Below are 25,665 nucleotides of genomic sequence, written 5' to 3'. Positions count from 1 at the left end.
TCTTTGCTTCTTCCTCTAAGTGGACTTTGACTCCTCAGCAAAAGTGTTCTGGTATCTGTACAGAAAACTCTTGAATGCGTCTCCAAAGCATGTTTGGTTCCTCTACTGACACCTCTGGTTCCCCCAGGTGGATACGGGCTGTCTGTGGCAAAAAATGGTCAAACCTGGACGGGGCGCGCAGGTGGCCCACGTGAAATGTCAAGGTCATAGACTCCTCTGTGTCCTGGTAAAGGAAAATGTTTATGCACATTTATTTCTACCAGCATGCTGCAGGCGACAGGTCCTAGGGAATTCTTATGCAGCACACAGAGGTTAGTAAAGGGGACGTATTAGAGACACAGGCACGGCGATCAGATTTTTCATTTGATCAACACCCCCAAATCCTGCTCGAAGAGCCCGTTAGAGTTGTTGACGCCATAAGTGTGAACTCCGTAAGTGCAACCTGACTCTTAGAGCGTAGTTTGTGTGGACATCTTATGTGTCAGCTGCACGCCTCGTGTGCTCAGCAATGACTGGAGTTTGGCGTAAGGACACCGTACAACATCGTCACTTGTACGCCATTGTATTACTTACACTATCCTTACAAAAACTTCCATTCGCACCACACTACAGTCTATTTTCATGACGTCCCGTAAAGGTGGCCGCACGAGCCTCAGGGGAACTGCAGGACACACCTGTGCTTCCTTTAAGATGCAGCCGCTCCTCTGTGCGACCCTCCATTGGCCTGGACAACCCAACAACCTGCAGCACTTCCTCCCACCCTCCACATTGGTACACGCTGTAGTGGAGGTTCCGTGGAAAAAGCACAGCAGTAAGACAACTGAATTCTGATAGTAAAAACACCGGTCTCTAACCGGTGAGAGTTGTTTCTGAAAGCTTGTTAATAGCAGCCTAACAGACAGACGGCTGTGTAGATTTGTTTGGCTTGAGAAAAAACTAAAATAAATGTTAGATGTGGATTGCAATTTTTCTTTAATTTTGATCCAGTATGTATTTGCTGCTTAACACAGAGAAGGTTTAGGTTCAGAGGAGTTCTTCTTTTTGAAAACCTTAGATGTCACTTTATTGAGATTTTACTAATCATCAGCTTTTATTCTGCTGAATCTTTACTTTCTGTCACACATCCAAACACAGTTTTAAACGGTCTTACTATATAAAATCTGAAACATGACCCATTTTAAGATGTAACCTGAAATTTCCTTAACTTTTCCTTTAAATTAAAAAAATTGGATTCTAAAATAATCAGACGGCAACTTCAGTTGTGTACAGGCCAGTCAGTGAAAATATTGTCTGGCATCAAACCGGTCCAAACCGCTGCTCCAAAGCATCCTGGGCTGAATCTGAATTATGGCTTCTCCCTACTCCTACATTTAGTCCTCCAAACAGAGAGTTATGGAAAAATATTGTCTTTGAATCCAGACGATACTCCCACTCGATGATGTCATCAATAGCCATGGGTCGGCCAAGTTAGCTGCTAGCACTCGGAGATATATAAAAATATCAGTTTTATAACTTCAAGAAGATCAATTTAAAACAAAAAGTCTTTACTTATATTTAAATGTAAACTTCTGTGCTTCAGAGCACACCCAGGTGAAGAAAAGAGCTTCATGCCCTCGCGGAGGAGGCCTCAGAATCCCTAATGGCGAGGGTTAGCCCTTGATTAATCTATTTCGGACAACTCTACCCCTCCAAGTGCCCTTACAACTGGAGGGGTAGGGGAAGAATTCTGATTCAGCCTCTTGGGTTACGTTTTGTCCTGAAGGTGCAGAACAAGGAAAACACAAAGATGATGTGTTTTCATGTTTCAGTCATCAGATTATCTCAGGATTACACCCAGTTTTGCAGAAATATTCAAGCACTGTGGATTAGTTTTGTTAGGAAACAGTTTGAGGACCCTCTGTGGTCGTCTTTTGATCCATTTTTGAACTGTTCCCAGTGGTCTTCTAATCACGATTATGCAGACACCACAAATCCGATCTTGTTCCAACAGATTTTCGTCTGCTCCTAATTCACAACAGTTTGAATAAATACTCACAAATACAATTTTGATCTTAATTTTCTTTATATATAATCTCCATCATCAGAAAAATGTCGTTAAAAACACCAAAAACACACATTTTTATTGGCGTGGGTCTTCAAAAAAAGAAAGAAGGGATGAAGGGGGTTTGTCTCCTAGGATGGGAACAGAAACAAAAGTTTGGTCCAATCAACCTTTAAATATTACCTCCCACTTGTCTGCTGTAATTTAATGAAAATACAATTTAAAGGTAAATGTATTCTCCTGTTTTAAAGTGAAAATGCATCATCAGAGAGGATTCTGTACTTCATGACCACTTTTGTTTAATGAATTAATTTCTCAGAAAAATTGTAATGATCACAAATCTGTAATATTACTTCAGACATTTTATTTTTGTTATTTTGACATGTTTATAAGCTGCTGCAGACTGTTGACCTGTCCAGGGTGTAGCCCACCTTCTCTTTTTCTAAAGAGCTGTGACTGTGGGGTACAAAACCCATTTGAGGTGCTGCTCAGACTGACTCCTGATGTCCTCTCTGCACCTGCAGGGAGTATAGGATATCCCAAGAACTCAAAACAAGTCTGGAGGTGACCTCTCTGCCCCCCCGCATGTCTGATCCATTGTGCACCTTTGTAAAAAGCAGGAACTGCTGGATTTGACTCCCTCATGTCCTCTGCCTCCACGCCCTTCAGCTGCTCCGCCTCTTCTGGTCGTTCTTCTGCCGCTGCTGGATTTATCGCAGATTGTTGAGCATTTTTGGAAACTCACATTGTATGCCCCCCCCCCCCCTCCACCTGTGCTTCATGTGTTTCACTTTGTGTTGAATCCAATCAAACACTGGAGCTGCGCGTTTCACACCAATCTGCAGCTTCAGTTTCATCCGAGTGGAAAAACCTACAGGAAGGCCACAATAACACAGTTTGAAATCATCTGGCTTTTATTTCTGCAGCGGCCGCTCCACCTCCCCACAAACGCCCCCACCCAAATGTGACTCGACTTGCCCTCCACACCCCAGCGCCTGCAGCTTCTCGTCTGTCCCCCCGAGTCATGCACGGCTGCTCTCAGGTCCCCCCCTCCTCCCTGAAGGACGTTCAACGCGAGATGCAACAAAAGGCTGGAAGGAGCCTTTGCCCGCTCAACAGAGCGGCTGTGAGGCCACGCCTCCTCTTCACTGTGGAGAAACCTTACAGGATGGGAGTTTGAAAAAAAAAAACTACCTTCATTACAGTAAACAATTCATCAAAGCAACAGTATGACGGAGCGGCATGTTCCTCCTTTCGAGGAAAGTCCATACACCTCCTTTGTAGGAGGTCCATGTTCCTCCATGTAAGGAGGTCCATGCGTCTGTGCTCCTCCTTCAGAGGACGTCCATGCTCCTCTTTCAGAGGAGGTCCATGTTCTTCTATCAGCGAAGGTCCATGTTCCTCCTACAAAAGATGTCAGTGCTCCTCCCACAGAGGAGGTCCGTGTTCCTCCTTCAGAAGAGGTCTTCTATGTTTCTGTACCTGTGGCTGTGAGACCAAAGGTCCAGGTCTCATCGTGGCAGGACAGGAGCTTGTCTTCGGTGGGACTCAGCAGATGATGAAGACGTCCTCACACGCCGTGAGTCTTCGTCTAACCGATCTATAATAACTTTACAGAATAAATAGTAAGTCCTCAGGGGTCAGCGAGCTTCAGTCCTCTGAGGTCACGTCGATCTCTTCAGAGCCAGCCTGCTTGGTGGCGATTCGCCATCTGTTGATGTGGTGGCTTCCCTTCTTCCTCTGTTGGTTCTCTGGGCCCTCCTCTTCCAGCTTCTGTCGCTTGTACTTGGTCCTCCTGTTCTGGAACCACACCTTCACCTGTAGATTAGAGAAAGATGAAGAAGATCAATGTATCTCCAAGAACAACAGCAGAAACTGGAAGAGGAAGAGGGGATTCGCTCAGATGAGGAAGACTGTAAGTCTCTGGAAGCATCTCCTCCCTTCACCTCCTTTCAAGCGGCTTTCTTAGGCTGACCAGCCATCTCTGATTTAACCTCTGGAGTTTCCGTGGTAACGCACACAAACATTTGTTTAAAAGATTGCTACTTGGCAGGCCTGAATTTTGTCAGGTAGTGTGTGTGTGCTGTGTGTGTTTATAATTTTATTTGAAATGCTCCTCCTGACACACATTCATTTACAGTGCTAGAGACAGGCAAGCAGATCGCTGGTCCTTTATTTATTAATATATGTTTGTGTGTGTGTGTGTGGGGGGGGGGGGGGGTAATTTTTATTCATTTAGTGATTTAGTATTTTTGTGGGCTATCACGTTTGGGGGGGGGCAGTTGCAGCTCTTTTGGGGGGGGCTTGGTCCCCCGTACCATGCCTATATCTGGCCCTGCTCCGGGGTCATGGTCTATCAGACAGATTTGGGCCAAAAGCTGATAATTCAGAGCGACTCTCTCTCAGCTGGTTTGTTCTTCAGCCTCTTTCTACTCTCACGGGCCGCAGAGGTGCGCAACACGCCCACTGACACGCTTCACGTGCTTAAAAACACGCGGAAAAATCATCTTTAGAATAATTATTTTCCTTCAGAAAGCGGTCAAAAGGTGGAACTCGCCTGCGTCTCGGACAAACTCAGGCTTCCCGCCAGCTGCTTCCTCTCGGCTCCGACCACGTAGTGATTCTTCTCGAAGGCTCGCTCCAAACGCAGCAGCTGTGACGGCGAGAAGGCCGTCCGGATCCGCTTGGGTTTCCTGGCAAAGGGTCCGTGCAGCAGCAGGCCATCCTGGGACAGCTCACTCCCTGTCAGACATGATTTCAATGAGGACCGGAGAGGAGAATTCCTGTCATTCTTTGTGCGCACGAGCGCAGTGCGCACGGTCGCTTCTGCGCAAAGTTGGCGAAATTAAGGATTTTAATTTTATGTAAAGTCATACACAATTATTGCTTAAATTAAAAAAAAAGTTGAATATTTTTTTAAATTGCATTTCCGGTTGTTGATCATAATTTAATGTTAAAGTCGGACTTTTCTGGGCGCTGATCAAACAAAACAACAGTACTAAATAAATCGCAAGAATTCAAATAAAATAATATGAAAACGAAATAAAATTACGTTTGGTGTGATAGAATAAAATGCAATATGATAAAAAACCAAACAAGAATGAAAAAAAACATCAAATAAAACCCAATAAATTAGAATTAAAGTGAATAAAATAAAGTCATGAAAGTAACAGAACAAATAAAAAAGGTTTGGCCAAAATAATTCATATAAGAACTTGTCATTTTCTAAAACAAATTAACATCTTTCACAAGGATTAAATATCTGTAAATAAAACAACATTACTTTTGCTTTTATTTATTAAAAACATTCTGTGTGTTTAGTTTTGTAGAATTCAATAGTATTAATAATAGTATATAATAAAACTGAATTGATCCCACGAAGGGGAAAATTCCTTACTTTAATTATTTAAAAGAACAATAGTTTTAAATTACGTGCAAATAAAAAAAACTTAATTTTTCCTGCTGGAACTTTATTCCAAAAATAGTGAATAATATTTGAATACCTAATAATATATTTATAAAACGTATATCGGGTTTCCAGCTTGTTTGTTCTGTTTTTAAAAATGTGTTTGTTAAAACAACAGGATAAAATAATCACATTTTGTATTTTAAATTTAGAAATGGATTTTGTGGTAAATCACAAAAATTATTTTACAAATGTGACGATAACTTAGTAACTTAGTTTGTTTTAATAGGGGGGTCTACATGCAGGGATGCCAGTTTAGTTTAGTCGGTTTGTTAGTTCAATTTAGTATTTTCCTATTGAATTCTTTGTATTCATGATCCTTTTGATTTTATGTTTTACTTTTTCAATTACCGATATGAAGCCCATCGAGACGACTGTTGTTGTGAATTTGGGCTTTACAAATAAAATAGAATTGAATTGAATTAATAAAAATGGATAAAAACACATAATAATAATAATAAAAATAATAATAAAAATAATAATAATAATAAAGTCTTCCAAGAGAACTACAAAAGCTTAAACTGAGTTCACGCGCGCAGACCGCGCGGAACCATCGCGCTTCCTCTTTGCCTACCTTGAAACCTGTGTCCAAATAAGCGGTTCCGCAGGACCCAGGGGTAGAAGTTGAGCGGGTCTCGGTGCTGGGTCCCAAAAAAGTGCGGATGCTGCATATGGGGGCCTCCGAGCTGGTGCGGGGCCACCGTCAGGGACGGGTGGTTGATCGCCTCCGGGAACACCAGATCCGGGCTCTGGTAGAGCGCGCGCGCCGGCGGAGCCTGGTGGTAGGTGTTGATGAGGCCGTCCGGGGCCGGCCCGGGGTAGGTCAGGGCCGCGGGCCGGAGGGGCTCCTCGGCGGTCAGAGGACTCTCTTTAGCGACCAGAGACTCGATGGTGAAGCAGCGCTTCCCCGCAGAGGAAAACATCTTCTCCGGGAGTCAGAGGCAGCAGAAGAGCTCAGCCGCTCAGAGCCGCTTCATTATCACAGGAGTTGGGGGGGGGGTCTGCGGGAGGGGTGAGTTGGTGAGGGTGGGGGGGCAGCGATGCATGCACGCTCTTGTCCAGAGATCTAAAACTCAGCAGTCCGCGCGCTCCTGGAGAGACTCTGGAAGCGCACCCACACTAAGTCCTTAGACCCCCCCCGGTGGGTTTGACGCTGCGCAGGAAACGCAGCCCGCTGATTGGATGGAAGCTGCGCAGGGCCGCAGGCTGTGAAAGGCGCGCCGAGAAATCAAGCGTGAGTCCGATTCAGATTCAAAAGTAGGTTTGTTCAGAGAAAAGAAGTTGAAGTCCACCCCACCCCCACCCCCCAACCAAAAAGCTTTAAGTTAATGAGTTTGATTTTTTCTGAATTATTACTTTAAATATTAAGTTTTTATGGCGGACAAATGTCTTTAAAAGCACAAACCAAACTGACGACCTGTTCAACCCCCCCCCCCCCCCCCCCCTTCCTGGTGTTCACGGCGCGTGACCTCTAAGAGGTGAAGCAGGTAAATGATTGTTCCGCGCAGGCCCGGAGTTGCTATTAGAGAATCATTACTGCCGGAAATTATGAGCAGAAACAAGTTGTTGATTTGGCGTTTAGGCCGAAACGAGGAGGAGGGAGGGGGGGCCACCGGTAAACATCTGTAATTTCCCGCGCGGGACTTCTGTGAAAGAGGTTTAAGAGCAACGGACTCAGCAGAAACACCTGAACAGGTAAATCATTCCAGCGGCTTAAGAGCTGGGCTCCAAGGAAAACGGTCCGGCGGTTCTGCGGAAAAGGCTCACCGAAAAAGCCCCGCGGGCCTGCACGCGCGCCGACCGTGACCGTAACCTGCAGGTTAATGGATGATGATCTGATGGTTCAGGCTTAATGGGAAATTTAGAAGTCCCGCCGAACACACACATCTTTACGGAAATTAATAAATACAAAAGAAATCATTTTTATGGATAAAATGTAAACAAACAAGGTCCAACATGAATAAAACTAGGTGCTCCATCCGCGCCCTCCAAGATGACGCGCGTGTGCGTAAATAAAAAAAACATTATTAAGGCTTTAAAGAAATTATTTCAATTTCTTTTCCACAAAGATAAATTATTTTGAATAGTTATTTCCTTCATTTTTTAACTCTAAGAAGCGCGTCGGGAGAACACGCAGCTCCTCTGCCAAACTCCCCCTCTGCGCGGATTTAGCGTGTTTGTCTCTGTGAGCAGCGAGCTTTTTTAGTCCAGAAGCTGACCAATAAGACCGTCAATTTAAAAACCAAAAACAGAATTTCTTGATTAATATTATATTCATTTGTCAAAATAGATAAACAAGAAAAAGTTGTTGACATCCAAACAGAAGCAGCATCGCTCGCTGGAGGCCTCAAAAACACCAAACATTTTTTCAGACCTCCACAAAATGGATCATCTTAATTTTATTGGAAATGTGTGTAAATAAAAAAAAACCTTTTTTATATGGGCCCTTAAATAAAACAAATGCACCGGGATATAAAAAAAAGTCCTGAAAGTTCCCACGCTGCGTGCGCGAGCAGAAGGCTGTGTGCAGATATTTAAAACCTCCCACACACGAATCACTTTCACTTGAATCTTTTATAACATTTCATCCACATTTGTCATAGAATACATTAATGTCACACGTGTGTGGAAAAAACTGAACCCGCTTGTCTGGAAACGCATTTAAGTTCAGAAAAAGAGTTTTTTCTCTCCAGACTCAGACATGAAGGGAGAATAATGGAGCCGCAGCGCCACCTGCTGGTAAGAGACGGTGCGTGTTGAGATGAGGAGGTGTGACTGAGAGCTTCAGTGGCGGTGCGGCCGCGTGATGACGTGGTCAACCCCGCATTCGCTCAACGGTGGCGGGATAGGCTCCAGCAACCCTGGAACCCCGAAAGGGATTCAGATGGATGGATGGATGATTGAATGGAGGGATGAAGGGATGGATGGAGGGATGGAGGAAGGGAGGGATGGAAGGAGGGAGGGATGGAGGAAGGGGGGAGGGATGGAGGGATTGATGGAGGGATGAAGGGAGGGATGGATGGAGGGAGGGAGGGAGGGATGCAGGGATGGAGGGAGGGACGGAGGGAGGAATGGATGGAGGGAGTGATGGAGGAAGGGGAAGGATGAATGGAGGGATGGATGGATGGAGGAAGGGAGGGAGGGATGGAAGGAGGAAGGGAGGGAGGGATGGAAGGAGGGCGGGATGGAGGGATTGATGGAGGGAGGGACAGAGGGAGTGATGGAGGAAGGGAGGGATGAATGGAGGGAGGAATGGAGGGAGGGAGGGAGGGAGGGATGGATGATGAAAGTAATTTTTAAAAACAGCATATTTGAATGTGTTTTTATGCTACGGTGTGTTTTTTTAATGTGTGTGTGTGTGTGTGTGTGTGTGTGTGTGTGTGTGTGTGTGTGTGTGTGCGTGCATGCGTGCGTGTGTGACAGATGTGAAAGTAAAATTAAGGTCAAAGGTCTCTATGTCCTGGTTTTCTTCCACTGGACACAATTAGGCAATTTTTCAGAAATTGTGCTTAAATAATTGCATTCACCCCCCCCCCCTCTCACACACACACACACACACACACACACACATCTAAACACACACACAAATACCCCAAACTACCTATCCATCCCATCCTGCATGTGGTTGCATGGCAGCAGAAGCTCCCTTCCCCCGTTCATTAAGGAGCTAATCAGTCACTTTGGTTTGCATTAGGTTTGTGTGTTTAACTAACGTCTTCCACTAAAGAAGCTGAAAAATATCACACGCTGGAACAGGACGGAGAGTCACACGCCGCTGCATTTGTCTCACCTGTGCGTCAGATGGGGATTTTTACTGCCGGCGCTCTGCACTTTGGCACATGCCTGCCCTCATGGAGGAGGTAAGAGGAAGATCAAGATGTGGTTTGTTCTTGAGTTGGAGAGTTTACTGACAGCCCAGAAGTCTTTAGAGCATGCGGTGTTTCCTAAAGGAGAAGCAGGTTCTCTGAACACCAGGAGCCCCTCCCACACACGCCGGCGCCTGTTTCTGAAGTCATTGTTCTGCAGACAAAGAGAAGCTCCAGCCTCAAACACTTTAATGAAACATAATGAGGCTTCGATGGAGCTCACAGCTTCTGTACATAAAATGCAAAGCAGCTGAGGCCGTTTCTCCATGAGAACTTTCACACCTTCTGCTTCTGACCTCAGAGGCACTCCAGAACTCTTCCTACCCCTGAAACTGTTCCATGAAAACCTCCAAACGTTTGCTCTGAAGTGTTGCTAAAGGTCCGGCAGAGAGGATGGGACTTTAGAAGCACACAAACGTGTCAGATCCTCCTTCTCCAGGTTCTGCAGAGCATTTCTCCAGCTGTGAAGCTCTCTGTGCTAATTGAGACACCGGTCCCCCCACCCATGGCTGCGCGGTTTTCCCAGGCCTCTGGCTGCTTCCCTCTGTCCCTCAATGGGATTACTCTGCCGAGGAGATGGGCGTGTGTGTGGGGGGGTCGAGTTCAGGTTGATTATAACACAAAGATCTGTCTGCTTCCTCAGCTGAGCTTTAGCTGTAATCAGGCTGAGCGGGGGTATCAGGAGCGCCGGCAGGGGGGGTCCGCTCAGTCAGTGTTTATTAAACTTCAATGGGAAGAAACGCGGTGCCTCTCGGGTCACAGTCGGTGCCACAGTTGGACCGCAGACACATTTTCAGATTTGTTCTGATGGACAGCTGTTGGACCATGTGACCAACCACAGCATCAGCTCAGGAGACACAGATCCCACACTTTGGATCCATGGAAACAGAAGTTTGACCTTGTGAACAGAAATGTTCTTACCTATAGTGAAAGCTTTAAATCGCTGTAATCAAAGACACAACAAAGGTTTGTATCTGTTTAAAAATAGTTTGGCCCCACATAAACAAAGGTTTCCTCCCTAAAAAACCAGAGCTTATACCTGTTTGAACAAATGTTTGGACTCATATAAATAAAGTTTTTAAGCCATATAAAAAGTTTTGGACCCATTTGATCAATGAATGGACCCATAGAAATGATAGTTCAGTCCCTAAACAAAGGTTTGGATGTAAAAATAAGCAAATCCTCGGACCTGGTTGATCATTTGGATCACGTAAACATAGACTTTGGGTTTATGAACAAAGTTTTGGAGCCACGTAAACAAAGGTTTTGACCCGTGTAAATGAAGTTTCAGACTCGATTAACCAATGGTTTGGATTATGTAAACTAAAGTTTGGACAAATGTCTTAACCCAAATAAAGAAAGTTCTGGACCCGCATGAACCAAATTTTGGATCGGTGTAAGAAGTTTTCAAAAAAAATGGTAAGTTTGGTCGCTATAAACTAGGGTTTGAACCCATACAGCGTAATAAACGAGGCTTATCCACGTGTAAAAAACAATGGTTTGAATCCATGTAGACAAAGATTTGGATGTTAATATAGCAGAGGTTTGGATCTGAGTAAACGATCATTTGGATTTTGTAGACAAACGTTGGACCCCCATAAACAAAGTGTTGTTCTACACATTGTCTTGAACTTTTTTGTTGTGTGATAAAACCAAAAGCATGATTTCACAGCCCCGCCCACTCACCCCTCCCCTCTTGGCTTTTTACCTGTGGTGTCTACCTGCCAGCAGAGAAAGGCCTGCTGGTCGTGGGGGCTGCATGGGAAGCAGTGACCATTTAAACAGATTAAACAGGCAGAGCTGTGCGAATCCCCCACCTCCCCGGGTTACAAATATCCCTGCTAATCCCCGAGTTGCTTATTCATTAAGTCATCTGAACTCAGAAGGAACCTGAGTCCATCTCAGAGGAAACATCTCCGTCTCATCCCCACAGAGAGCAAAGGTCAGCTGAGCCAAGGCTGCATCGATCCCCCCACCGCCCGAGCTCCAAGTGAAAGAATCATGTCTACCTTTAGAGAAGAAAGAAATACTCCCAGAGAATCATAATAAAATATATTTCTGCAGGTCACTCAAATGGAAACCTTTACATGAAGTGAACTCATTAGAGGTAAGCATAAATATAAAACTATAAATCTATAGAATATGTTTTTACAGAGAAGTCCCTTTGTAAAGTGGAGCTCAGAGCTCTGAAGAATCCTCCATCACGTTGATTTCCACATCTGACTCGGAGAAGTCCTGGTCATCGTCGCCCTCGTGGCCTTCTGACCCGGGACTCTTCAGTGGAGCAGCCAGACCCAGCTTGGCCAGTTTGGCCTGCTGCTGTTCGAGGCTCTGTTTGCGCCACTTGATGCGTCGATTCTGGAACCAAACTTTGACCTAAGAGAGGAGAAAAAGACTGCCATTAGAGGAGATGCAAAGCACGCTGGGGCATCGTCGTCCTGCTGATGCGTCACCTGAGCCTCTGTGAGATTCAGCGCTGAGGCGAGGAGGAACCGTTCTGAACCGACCATGTACTGCTGACGGGCAAACTCCTTCTCCAGGCGGGAGAGCTGCTCGCTGGTGAAGCTCGTGCGCATTCGTTTGGACTTCCCACTTTTGGCTTTGAATGATTGCAGGCCCGCATTGACTTTGGACATAGCAGCTGCAGGGAGGAGGAGGGAACATGTTTAAACTCATCGCCACAACAGCAGCACTAACATTTCAATACTTAGAAAAAGCTTGTACCTTGTGCGTAAAATGCTCCACGGCACGATGGCTGGTACGTGAGAGGGGGGCAGCAAGAGACGGGATATCCGGCCTGCGTGTGGAAGGTGGAGTGCCATACGTAAGGTGCTGGAATCATCGGAAACCCGGCGTGTCCAAGCGGAAAAGCTGCGGCCGGCTGGAGGTTCACTCCGCGCTGTGTCGGATTCCTCCACGCGTTCACGGTCTCCTCCGGTTTGGACAGCAAGGCCTCGATGGTGAAAGACTTTCCGCTGGGCCGCTTTGCCGTCGGAGTACTTTGATCCCCGTGACCCGGCTGGAAAACCGGCCCCCGTGCGTAATTACGCGCGGGGTGTCCGCAAACTCCCAATGCTCCGTTCTGCGCGTGCATCCTGCCTTTGCTGTCCTGTGGATCCACGTAAAGCTGGAGGATGAATACAACTCTGCGCAGAAAGGTCTTGCTTTATAGCGCCGCCACGCAGTGAGGTGTGAAGACCCCCCCACTGAGCCTTTGTCTTTCTAAGTAGCAGATGAGAGAGACCAACATCCCGACAACGTTTCCAATTAATTGAACAAGCAGGGATTGTCAAACATCCTATCCTTTGAATGACAAGGCTTTTAAAGAGGGGGGGGGGGGGGGGGGGGGTCACACAAGCAGATTTACTGAGGAGAGTCTTGCATGGGTCTTAGGTCCAAATGTAATCATCAAAGCCTTGATGTTCTTAAATCATCTTGGAGCCTTGAAATCCTGACTCTCTGTCCTCGGCGGAGAGTCTGCCCAGTGCAGATCTCAATTTAAACCCGCCACGCTGTTGCAGAGAAAAGCGCCCCTTATGCCAAACTCCGCTAATCTCAGCGCGCTACATGAACCCTGATGCGCTTTGTGGGCTCCGGGACAAACCACGTGACTGTAAAAACAACCCAAAACAATTCTAAACCTCCGCGCGCCGACTTCAAACGGGAGTCAAAGGAAAGTCTGCTGTTTTGGAGTGAACAACGGAAGTTATCCGCTTTCTGGCACTGTCTCTTTCAACTCGGATTACTGCCAGCTCTGCAAACTCCGCAGGCTCATTTCCATGGTTTAGAGGGGGCAGTGCGCGACCCCCCCCCCCCCCTGCCCCCGCGAAACTGACTGTTAAACTCAACCTGAACACGGAGGGAAGCCCCCCCCCCCCCGTTCTGTATTTGTTCTCCTCAGCCGACACTTGAACGCTTGATGAGGAGGGCAAACACAGACGCGTCCTGAGGAAGCTCTGTGAACGGAGGCCCTCTCCGTGGCTGCTCCTTTACAGGCGCGCGCGGCAGGACAGGAGGTTAAAGACAGTTTGTCTGATAATAAGCTCAAAACGTAAAGGTCTTCTGCTTCTGGTGGTCTCTTTCTCCCACCCCCGAGAAACCTTTAAAGCTCCAACATTCTCAGATTGTTGAAACACATTTAACAGAAAACCTTTTTAAACTTTCTGCCTGCGCCTTCTGTGTATTCCAGCCAGACTAGAAACACAGGCCCATCAGTCCAGAGGGCATCCTTTTCATAGTCATGGGGGAGTGCTGCTCTATGTCAGTTAATGCAGTGTCCTGAGAAGGACAGGGGAGTCCAAACGTTTTGCAAAGAGGGTCAGATTTGATGAGGTGAAACTATGTGGGGGCCAACCCTTCAGTCTGAACCAGAAATTCAGCATCAAATGCAAATTACATTTTTACTGGATTGGCATACTTTTCAAAAATACAACTAATTCATCTTTTTTTTTTTTTTACCAAAATTGAAAAGGAAAAGGAGCAAGAAGAGGGAGCCTCCTCATCATATCCAGCAGAGATAGGAGGATGATTGGCAACGTAAATCACAAAGGCAAACAAATCAGAAGACTGAGATCCAGAGGCAAATACAGTCCTTGGAGACAGAAACACCTGGAGACAGAAAAGGGGGTCACAGATAGCCAGGGCAAAAGCTACAAGAAACTATGAGAGACTACAAACTGCTGGACTGTAAGGAAAGGAACAACAAACCAGAGAGTGTCAGGAACTGTCTTCAGTACTTTGGCATGAGAGATTGAGAAAGTGTTACGGGGGAGAAGGGAAGTACCCAGGCGCAGAGAGGAGAGGAGGCAGGAGGTTGCAGGAGAACAGGGTTTTAATAACAAAACTAAAGACAAAACCAAAACCACTGCATACGGCAGGCTAGAAACTCAAAACACTCTAAAAATGCACTAAGCTCGAAACCGGGGAAGAATACAATTACAAACTATGGAGCAGCACAGGAGGAAGGGAATGACAAGACTTAAATACATACAGACAAACGAGACACAGGTGAAACACTCAGGAAGGATGGGGACCAAAGTAAAACTCAAAACTACAACAAACCAGGAAACACTACAAAATAAAACAGGAAGTTAACTCAAAACATGCCAGAACAAAAAGGAAACAAACCACAAGGGTAAAGAAACAGAAACCGTAACAGAAAGTTGGAGAATGGAATCAGGAGAAAGAGAAGAGAAACGAAGAGCATGAAAAACAAAACTCAACACAGATCATGACAAAAATGGCTTCAGGTGAGGCTGTCAGCACAAAGCTTGAAACTCAGCAGAAGCAGCATCAATCCCATAGGGGTGTAACGATTCATTCTAACAGTTATTGGATTCATGTGGTCGCTGATCCAATTCATAGTTGATATTGATTCAAGTTGAACGGTACAATTCACTGTCCTAAAATGGCTCCAAACATCTTTGGCCAAAAATGAATCCACTGTGACTCAGAGAAATACCCGGAACTGAACAGTGCAGGTAAAGTTTTCCACATTCCTTGGATTTCTTACAAGATAATCAAGTGTAAACTAAATATGTGTACAAACAAACAAACAAACAAACAAACAAACAAACAAGTAAACAAGAATGAATGGTAAATCCATTCACATTTTTTTTCTAAAGTACAGGCCACTGTTGTTTCCACACATTAGACTGAAATAATGGACTGATCAGTTTTCTGTCATCGTGTGTCTTGGCCACTATGACGGAGTTTTAGGGCCACCAAAAAAAAAAAAAAGTAAAATTACGAGATTTAAAGTCGTAAATTTACGAAATTAAAGTGGAAGTGAGCATAGAGAGCAGCAGGTGAACGCCGCGCAGCAGCAGAGCAGACCGACTAAACTCAGTAGAACAGGTGAGCTGAATGTTTATTGATAACGTTCCAAATGTCTGGAAGCTCATTTGTTTGATTTACAATTTATTAATGTTTTATTTATTGATGGGTGGTTTGCAGGATCTCTGCAGCCGATGATGAAGACGTCGGTATCCCTGCAGCTGTTCACTTCAATCCTTTCTTCCTCCATTAAAGACAAAATCTCTACGATTGTGTGACGCTTCCGCCTGAGGAGGAGCACTTTTTGGGATTGTCAATGTTCAAATGCTAATATAACAGACTATTTTCATTGATTTTTGTTGTTTTAAGTTGAAACGGGACGTTTCATCTGGAGGAGGGGGCGTGTGTGTTTACACATTGGTGTTCTACGCATGACAGGTTGATGACGTAATGAGACAAATGAACTTCAGGTTATGTGAATGAAAAGGAGAATAAAGGCTGCAGTGGTCCTCTACACCCAAACGTGTCTCTGAGCTCCTTATTTTACAGATGAAACTCCGCTTTACTGACACCGAACCCTGAAAGACAGCTCCACTGACAATAATCTGATTTTGAGTCACCAAAAGGTTCAGAATCTCTGTTTTTTAAACCCATCTGGAAATAAAGCTTCACAAAAGGCTCCACATCTTTCATCTTCTAGCTAAGCTCCCATAAACGCAAAACTTTGGTGTTTTTTCCTCGTGAATCTATCACTTTTTTTCTCATATATTTACGACTTAAGATCTCGTAGTTTAACAGTTATGACTTTTTTTCTCGTAAATTTATGACTTAAAAGTCGTAAGTCTGCTGTTATACACTAACAAAATAAACCTATATGCCTCAATTCAAATGATATTTTCCAACATTGTTTATGCTGGATTTCTTTCATTTTGAAATTATATTTACACCAAAGACCCACTTTGATGTAAATTACATTTTTTTGAGTTTTTGTTGCATTTTTCTAATGATAGAATAAGAACAATTAAGCTTAAAGTTGTATTTCTGAGTATTTCTCTATTTAAATCATTGTGAAGCAGGAGCAGACGAAGAAATGCATTTTTTTTGTCCTTAGAGAAGAAGACAAGTTTCCCACCTGGGAGGTTTATCAAGGTGAAAATGGTCTTTTGTGATGTAGAAAATAAACTGGGCTATGAGATTCCTGGTCCGCTCCATTCTGATGTATCCACTTGCAGACAAACAGTTCCATGTTCATCTGGAATCTGGATCTAGACAGTACTGCTGGATAGCTCAGATATTGCTCACCATTTTGTTGCACCGGTAATGTTAGGTTGAGGGTTGATAGGGGCTTTGTTGAGTCTACACACCTGCCCATCACATAAAAGTCCCAATTGTCAGTAATAGAAAATAAAAAATAAACATAGAAAGGTTTAGTGTAGATGTGTTCATTGATGGTGTGAACCTTTTAGAATAGAATAGAATAGAATAGAATAGAATAGAATAGAATAGAATGCCTTTATTGTCACTGTACACATGTACAATTCGCATCACACACACATGCAGTGAAATTAAAGCCGCTCACCATTCAGTGCAAACATGCAAGAGAGAAGTAAACTCGCACAATAATATAATAATAAAATAAAATAATTTCAGAAAATGAAGAGCACAATATACGAAGTACAATCTACAAAAGAACAAATCTACAATAGAAATTTCTGCAGAGAGGTAGTTATAACAAACACAAAAAATCCTGCTGTGCCCATGAATGCAGAGATATATTGCACATAATGTATTGCACATGATGAGATGGTATTGCACATATTGAGATGGTTTGACATGATGGGATGCGCATAGTGAGAGAGAGAGACATGGGGGGTGGAGCTGTCAGTGACCGTGCATGTGGGAGTTCAGGATGGTTATGGCTTTTGGGAAAAAACTGTTTTTAAGGCGGTTTGTCCTTGATCTGATGCACCTGTAGCGCCTTCCTGAGGGCAACAGGTCAAACAGTCCAGAGCCAGGGTGGGAACTGTCTTTTATGATCTTCCCAGCTCTGCCTAGACAACGGGAAGAATAGATGTCCGACAGGGAGGGAAGAGGGGAGCCGATGATCCTCTGAGCTGCTTTGACTACCCTCTGCAGTCTCTCCCTGTCCGCCATGGTGCAGCTGCCGTACCACACTGTAATGCAGTACATCAGAAGGCTTTCTATGGACGTACGGTAGAAGGTTGTCAGCAGGCTGGGGTCCAGATTGTGCTTCCTGAGGACCCGCAGAAAGTGGAGTCTCTGCTGAGCCTTTTTGATGACGTCTGTGATGTTTTCTGTCCAGGAGATGTTGTTGGACAATACAACACCCAGAAACCGGAAGGTGTGGACCCTCTCCACATGCTATCCATTGATGTAGAGGGGAGCTGGGTCGGTGCTGTGCCTCCTGAAGTCCACGATGATCTCTTTGGTTTTCTTGGTGTTCAGAGGTTGTTGTCTGAGCACCAAGCTGCCAGTTTCAGGACCTCCTCCCTGTAGGCTGCCTCGTCTCCCTTTGAGATGTGTCCGACGACTGTGGTGTCATCAGCAAACGTCACGATGAGGTTGCTGTCGTGCTGCGGACTGCAGTCGTAGGTGTAGAGGCAGTACAGGAGGGGGCTCAGCACACAGCCCTGTGGGGAGCCAGTGCTCAGCGTGCGTGTGGGGGAGAGGTGGGGGCCCAGCCTCACTGCCTGGGGACGGTCAGTGAGGAAGTCCTTTATCCAGGCACATGTGAGGGGGGGCAGGCCAATAGTGTCCAGTTTCCTGATCAGAATGTCCGGGATGATTGTATTAAAGGCAGAGCTGTAGTCCACAAAGAGCATCCGGACATAGCTCTGCTGATCCTCCAGGTGGCTCAGCGCAGCATGCAGGGCTTAGGCGATGGCATCTTCTGTAGACCGGTTTGTGCGGTATGCAAACTGGTGGGGTCAAGGTCTGGGGGGAGGTGATCGTTGATGTGCTGGAGGACCAGTCTCTAGAAGCACTTCATGATTACTGGAGTGAGTGCCACTGGACGGTAATCGTTAAGGCTGGAGATGGGAGATTTCTTCGGTACTGGGATAATGGTTGCAGATTTTAGGCAGGAAGGTATCACTGCCTGGGCCAGGGAGAGGTTGAAGATTTCTGTGAAGATGGGTGCGAGCTGAGGAGCACATGCTCTAAGCACTTTGCCAGGAACCCCATCTGGGCCAGCTGCCTTTCTGGGGTTCACTGCTAGGAGCGCCTTCCTGACGTCATCCTCAGTCACAGTTAGTGGCATGACTGGAGAAGGAGAAGAAAGAGGAGTGGAGCAGGATGGGATTGAGGGTGGGGGTGGGGGGGCAGAGTTCTGTTGGTTTGGAGCTTCAAAGCGTGCAAAGTGGTTATTCAGCTCCTCTGCCAGCACTGCACTCAGATGGTCTGCAGTTACTTGACATCCCCTGTAGTTGGTGATGTCATGTATGCCCTTCCACACCTCACGTGTGTTGTTGCTGGACAGATGGGCCTCAATGATCCTCCTGTGGTCCAGCTTAGCCTTTTTGACCCCCTTCCTCAGGTCAGCACGGGCAGCTCTGTACAGAGCTCCGTCGCCTGACCGGAAGGCAGCGTCACGGGCTTTGAGGAGTTTGCGGACTTGGGTGGTCATCCAGGGTTTCTGGTTAGGGAAAACCCGGAGCATGGAAGTCAAAGGAGAACTGCTCTCTCCTGACACATGTGGCTCTTTGGGGAACTGAAGTACTTGGTTCTTCTGACATGTATTCAGAAAAGAATGTGAAGGCAAGTCTGAACATGTTAAGAGAAACTCAAGACAAAACCATTTAAAGTTGCTTTTTAGTTTGGAATGACCAACCAATCAGCTCCTTTCCCCAGTAAGCATACAGTCTAGTGCCCGCCCCTTAGAATGCAAAATGTTTCACTGATTAATGCAAACAGGACATTAGTTACCACAACTACGCAGATGACACTCAGACATATATTACATTGACACCATTGATGCCCTGTACGTGCTTTTTGTTGCACCGCTAATGTTAGCTTGGGGTTGTGAGGGGCTATAAGCTAGCAGAAGAAATGTGAAAACAGGATGATGGGAAATAAACAGGGGTTTACTTCTGTGCAAACACTTTCTTAGGAACTCCTGCTGCTCTGCAGAAACTATGTCCTAGAAAATGACAGGTTTTTTGATTTCGGCTAAAAAGCAGTACTGGGAACGCTTTTACAGTAGATCAAAAGATCATCAGAGGGGGTCTTTAATGGCTGACTGTGCTACAACTTCAGCTAAACCAATACAAAATGAAATGTATTGTCTTAGGGGCTAAAGAGTAATGGTTGGAGGTTGCTAAAGACCTTTAAACTGTTCATCCAAAAACCACTACCAAGGCCAGATTGTAACAGGGGAGAAGGGAAGTACCCAGGCGCAGAGAGGAGAGGAGGCAGGAGGATGCAGGGAATGGAGGTTTAATAACAAAAACTACAAAAAAACCAAAGCCACTGCTTCAGCAGGCTAGAATACTCGAAAGACAAATGCTCAAAACCGAGGAACAGCACAGTTACAAACTATGGACCAGCACAGGAGGAAGGGAATGACAAGACTTAAATAACACAGACAAAGGAGACACAGGTGAACACAATCAGGCAGGATGGGGAACCAAAGTAAAAATCACAACAAAAACGAAACAGGAAACCCTACAAAATAAAACAGGAAGTGAACTGAAAACATCACAGAACAAAAAGGAAACAAACCACAAGGGCAAAGAAACAGAAACCGTAACAAGATACCTGGGAGTAACGATGGTCACAGACCTTCATTCAGATAAATGCATGAAGCCAGTCACAAAATCAGCCCACCATCATCAAGAATGTTTTGTGGATTGAAGATCTCATGTCTGAGCAGGATCTGGAGAAACTAGTTCATGGATTCATGTTTAGTCGACTTGACTACTGTAACAGACCTAAAATTTGGATCAGGAAAATGCAGCTTCTTCAGAACCCTGCAGCTCCTCACAAGGACCAAAAGAAGACCACATCAGTCTGCTTTGCCTTGCCACACATTAAAAAGGCTTTGATTTGATTTGTTAGATGCAGTTCCTGCTATAATGATTTGCATTTGTCCAGACTTGGGACTGAGAACTGGACCGGTCCACCCAGCAGCTGTATCCAGTGATGGCCCACATATTGAAAATGATGTAGCTCGCATTTCAGCTCCGAAACCTCCTTCTGAGAATGTCATGATGCAGATTGCATGTTTGAGATTTACATGTGTGTCAAGCTATATCATTAGCATCAACGCTGCTTTAAGGAGCTTCTGCATGAGCTGCTCTCCTCTGGGTTACGACCACCACTTAACCATCGTTGACAGAAATAATCAGCCAAATCACTGCATCCTAATGAGGGATTAACCTTCACGCCTTAGATTATCTGGTCCTGTTAAACAGAGCGAGTGTGTATTCAGATGTCTGGCACTTTTAACAGGTTCCCACATTACTGCAGCAATGCTGGCAGATAATGAGGAGAAGAAACAGTTGAAAGACTCCAGCACCAGGAGACTTTGGTCAACCTGTTGGTAGTTAGCCTAAATCTGTAATCACTGAGTTGGTGAGATAATCTTAACAGCAACCGTAATCTTGTATTGGACATATTTCTGTGTTCCAGCAGGAGTTGTGTCATGTTCAGACACACAAAGTGAAGATCTGAAGCTTTATTGCCTCGTTGCTATTGAGTAGTACGATACCGTGCTGTCCAGACCAGTCCAGTCCAGACCAGACCAGACCGGTAGTTTAGGTGTTTCCATTATAAAATGGACCCAATAAGTCAGACCAAATTGCACCATTTTTGGGCCCCGGTTGGTTGCAGGTTTATAGAGAAATGGAACAGACCAGTTAGCGCAGAGCTACTGTTGAAGCCTGTTGATTGGCTGAAGGTCATTACGACAAAAGAAAACCCAAAGAAAGCGGCTGTTTGCCGTCCGCAATCTTCTCTTAAGCAACATTAAATGTTTTATATGTACAACGTACTAAAAGCCAAGCAGGGTAAAAAAGAGCTGCTGGATGACCTTCATTGTTCCTGTTGTAAGCCTCACCCTGCATTCGTCCAACTTCCAGTGGAAACGCTCACTTGGGTTGCCTGCTCCATTCTAAACCTGACCGGACCATACGGCTCAGTGGAAACAAGGTTTATTATAATCCCTTAAAAGTTTTGGATTAGATGGATGAAAAAGAGAGTGAAGAAGATGTTTAGGAAGACTGGGGAAGAGAATGGGCGAGAGACAAGGGAGGAGGTAACTGGGAAGACTGGGGTTAAAAAAAAGATTTTTTTTCACAACATTTAGATGTTGGTAAAGTTTCTCATTCATCCAGGTGGTGTTATCCTGAAGTTGAGTCACAGCAATGCTAAAAGCAAAATGCTACAAGATCATGTTAAAAACACAGAAAGCACAAAATTGGCGCCTGATTTGACGTCATTTGATTGGAGCCAGAAGTAAGTCATTTCCCATCAGTGATGTCACACTCACTAGGCCCAGTTGTCATAGTCAGTCAATGGATGGGAATGCGTGGACTCAACAAAACTCCATCAACCATTGACAGCAGGACGTCTGGATTCATTCTATCTGTTCAGAAACTTTTTGAGATTCTGCAGATCAGCTTCATCCGCCCTCCCTGTGCTGTCAGCAAATCCAGTTTGTGTTTTCCAGATGCCTTCTGGGAAATAACCTTCCATAGAGACCTTAAGTGTTCTTTGATTGTTTTTCCCATTCAACCTCTTTAGATATGAGCTAATCTTTGAGCCAAATCCTCTACGCACACAGAGCTGAGGGTTAGAACTAACTACTAACTACTGTGGTAATAGAACCCAAAATGTGATGTCCACACCTGTGGATGTCAGACCTGAAGAGGGTAAGTTCAGATTTTCCCTTTTGTTTTTTCATGTTTTTGTTGTTTTCATGAACATCGTCTTTGGATTTTCTGATGCCTGCACTCCTCGTGACAAAGTCTCACCAAAGCTTTTTCTTTTCTAGTCTCCTTCACTTCTCTGGGGTGAAAACATGTTTTTGTGCCAAACAAACACAGACTTCTTTCAAACAAAAAGGAGGTTCAGGTCTAGTTTTTAAACTTTTTTTTTCATACATGTCAGTAAAGTTTCATCTAAACATCGGCAGCTTCTGCCTCTGAGATTGTTGGGATTAACGTTAAATCCTTCATAAAATGACGGTAATTAATGAAGACTGAGCTCCATTATGCCTCTCTGACTCCTAATGGGGGCCTCTTCCCAGGTACCTGGGGTGGGGGGTGGCTTTAATGGAGGTGAGAATTGGCAGGCTGGACTTTGACACTGGACCTCTGTTTACGCTTCCTGTGGGTGTCAGGGCTCGTCCATAAAGTGGTGGGGTTCTGCTGCACAGACAGAGGAGCCGCCTGGTTTCACTGCTGCTCCTAACAGCCCCCAACCCCACCCCCTATTCTATGTTTGGTGATATTAAAGCCCCACCCTTGTTGGAGGGGGTGTCAGAAGTCTGAAAAATCAAACCAAATTTAACAGTAGAGCCTTTGAATCAAGTGATACTTGCTATTGTTCAAAAGTAATCCCTGACTTTACAAGTATTAGTCTTTTAAAATTGTAATGTATGATTCCTGTAGTCATTTTTAGTCATGTTTTTGTAAAACCTGCTAAATTTGAACATCTGAGCATTTCACATTTAGTTGAGAGATGATGTGGTTTATGATTATGTTATGGTTTTAGTTTCTTTGTGTTCTGGTTCTTTTTTGTGTCTGTCATGTTTTGAGTTCATGCCCAGTTTTATTTTGAAAGGTTCCTGTGTTGTATCGTTGTATCGAGTTTTCCTTTGGTCTCCATCTGCCCTTATTGTCACCTCTGTCTCAATTGTCTGTATGGATTTAAGTCCTGTCTTTCTCTTCCTCCTGTGCTGCTCCATTTTATGCTCTTCCCCTGTTTTGAGTTTTCTAGTTTGGCTTGCCTGCTGAAGCAGTGGTTTTTGTTTCAGTGTTTTGAGTTATGGTTTATTAAAGATCTTGTTCCCTGGAACCTCCTGTCTCCTCCTCTCTGCACCTGGGTACTCCTTCTACCCCCTTCGTGACAGATTATTAATACTAAAGGATACTTCAGGTAAAGTGAAATAGAGGACTAACTTTAACTACCTCTATCCTAAAAAAAAAAACTACACAGCAAAAATCAAATCTTGAAAAGTAAAGACTTTTTCTTCTTCAGGTAATCTTCTCAAGAAAGTATTTTAATGTAAAAGCAATAAAAAATATCACAGTTTCAGAAAACATGACTTAATGACTGGAATGTATTTCTCAAAATGAGAACTCTTGGTTAGACCATTTTCATTTTATTTGTTCATTTAAAGAGAATCTGCCAATGAGGCAAGAATTTTTCGATTTTGTTTTTACTAAGGGGCCTGTTTTTATCAGTTTTTTACTAAAAGAACAAAACAAAAATGTCTGAAGACTACAGGAAGACCAAAATGCTGCCCGAGAAAAGCAGATTAAAATGAAAGGAGACAGACAGCTAATGGCTCTGTGCCAGCAGAAAAAACAGGACTAAATACACCTGTAAGGAGAACACAGACAAAAGTAGGTCTCTTAAACACTATGAGACCGTGGAAATGAAAAAGTTCAGATAAACATTGACCTATAAGCACAGGTGTCACCTCACCTTTGCACAAATGTGTGTGTTTGTATGCACATGTGCCTGTGACCTGTAGTTGTATTGTGTACATGATTGTATGTGTTTTTGGGGTATTTGTACTTTTGGAGCCATCAGGTATGCTTGTAACATTTGATGTGTGTGTTGACAGGCCCCGCCCCTTCTGACATCTTCATCCGACAGAAATTATGATAAACTTCCAGAAACTTTATGATTCTACCCCCCCACATCCTTCTGTAATCAACCTCTAATTTCCTTAGCCCCCCCTTCTTTCTCTTTTATCCCCTTTCTTTTGTACCCTTACCCCCCGTCTCTAATATCCTTCTCTCTTCCTCTCTTCTGTCCAGTCAAACAAAGAAAATGGGTATACATACATAATGAATGTAAAGTTAAACCTCAAATACAAAAGGGGTTTATACAAGTATACACCTTGTGTGTCAGAAGATTCATAACCCCCCACTGTAAAAGTAAAATCTGTCCAACACAAGAGCTCTTTGACTGTTACCTGTTTGCTCAGCTGTTGGACAGAAAACAAAGTTTGAAAGGATTGATACAATCAGAAAACATTTTGTTTTGTGGTAATTTCTTCCAACTGCTGCTTTGAGGAGTCATTGTTTAGGCAGTGAGTGACATGCAATGTGAAATTTGATCCACAATGTATCAATAATGCCTTACACTACCCCAGTGCAGCAAAAAGTCACTGTTAAACATTACTTTTGTGATGAGTTCAGTAATACATGTAGCTGGTGCTGTTTGTATTTGCATTAAATCATGGAATCGCTTTCAGTATTTTAAAAAAATATGTACCTTTAATCAATTTCAGACTGAGTTTTTGCGTCAGACAGGTTTTTACTTGATTTAAACCAGGATCATTTCAACCTAAGGCTCCTGATCCACATTTGGCATTTTTACTTCTCCATTGAGGCTCTTTGGCTTTGAAGAAAATATTTCGATGTAAAGACCCACTCCAGTGTAAAATTGTGTTAATATGTTTTTTTGGGCATTTTTTTAACTAATGGAGGATATATAAAGAGAATTGAGATCAAAATTCCATTTCTGGGTATTTCTTTATTGAAGTGAATCAGGAGAAAATAACAAGAATGCTTTTGGAAAAAGTTTGCAGCAGGCAGGTGCTACAGTCAGCGGGCCAAAAGCTCCCTGCTCCACTCCATTGTGATGACTCCTGCAGACAAATATATCCATGTACGTCTTTATTTTCCTCGTCTGAGCTGGAATCTGGATCCAAACTTCACGACTGGATAGCTCTGATATTACTCACCATTTTTGTTGCTCTGGTAATGTTATTTATTTTTTTATTTTTTCTAACTTGTCCTGTCCAACAGCTGTCCAACAGACAGATGAGAGCTGAGGGCTTCTTGTGTTGGACAGATTTTACTTTAACAATAGGGGTTATTAATCTTCTGACAAACCAGAGGTATGTCTGAATAAACCCCGTTTGTAATTGAGGCCAAACTTTATTCATTTTCATCATATTTGAAAATCTTTAGTGTTGGACCGGACGGAAAAGGAAAGGAGGGAGGGAAGAAGAGAGAGGGACGTTAGAGAGGGGATAGGAGGGGGGTAAAACCGTAAAGCAGCATAAAGCAACAAATTACTGGATGGTTATACTCATTGCAGTGAGGTTCAGATGCAATACAAGTCTATAAGGGCGGGGCCTGTCCACACACACTCACATGTTATAAAAACACCTGTTGTCTCCAATAATGTTCACATGTCAACATGTACACAATACAGATAGTGTTCACACACGCATACTTATGCATTCAAACCAACTAGTGTGAAATTTTTCATTCAATCAAAAACATTAGTGCAAAGGAGAGCTAACACCTGTGCTC

The 25,665-nt window shown here is 44.2% G+C and overlaps 2 protein-coding genes across 3 annotated transcripts; both read right to left on the bottom strand.

The window, feature by feature from the left end:
• Positions 1-2,043: 2,043 nt before the first annotated feature.
• On the bottom strand, positions 2,044-6,600 carry emx1 (empty spiracles homeobox 1). The gene is made up of 3 exons (XM_023952006.2): positions 6,082-6,600; positions 4,599-4,783; positions 2,044-3,859 (listed from the first exon to the last, which is right to left on the bottom strand). The coding sequence occupies exons 1-3, from the start codon at positions 6,428-6,430 to the stop codon at positions 3,692-3,694; spliced, it is 702 nt and encodes a 233-aa protein (XP_023807774.1). The 5' UTR covers positions 6,431-6,600; the 3' UTR covers positions 2,044-3,691.
• Positions 6,601-11,409: 4,809 nt separating this feature from the next.
• On the bottom strand, positions 11,410-13,165 carry noto (notochord homeobox). Of its 2 annotated transcripts, none has more exons than XM_078940549.1 (3): positions 12,098-13,165; positions 11,881-12,014; positions 11,410-11,749 (listed from the first exon to the last, which is right to left on the bottom strand). In XM_078940549.1, exons 1-3 carry the CDS (start codon positions 12,465-12,467, stop codon positions 11,552-11,554), a joined length of 702 nt encoding a protein of 233 aa, XP_078796675.1. In that variant the 5' UTR covers positions 12,468-13,165; the 3' UTR covers positions 11,410-11,551. The 2 variants fall into 2 exon arrangements, with proteins under 2 accessions (XP_078796675.1, XP_004082841.1); XM_004082793.5 differs by having other exon boundaries at positions 11,827-12,014; positions 12,098-13,161.
• Between the last annotated feature and the right edge of the window lie 12,500 nt (positions 13,166-25,665).

The sequence above is a fragment of the Oryzias latipes genome, chromosome 22 (genome assembly GCF_053564925.1).
Source record: "Oryzias latipes strain Hd-rR chromosome 22, Olatipes_Hd-rR_3.1".
Lineage (NCBI taxonomy): Eukaryota > Metazoa > Chordata > Actinopteri > Beloniformes > Adrianichthyidae > Oryzias > Oryzias latipes.
This window is presented reverse-complemented; position numbering and strand designations above follow the sequence as displayed.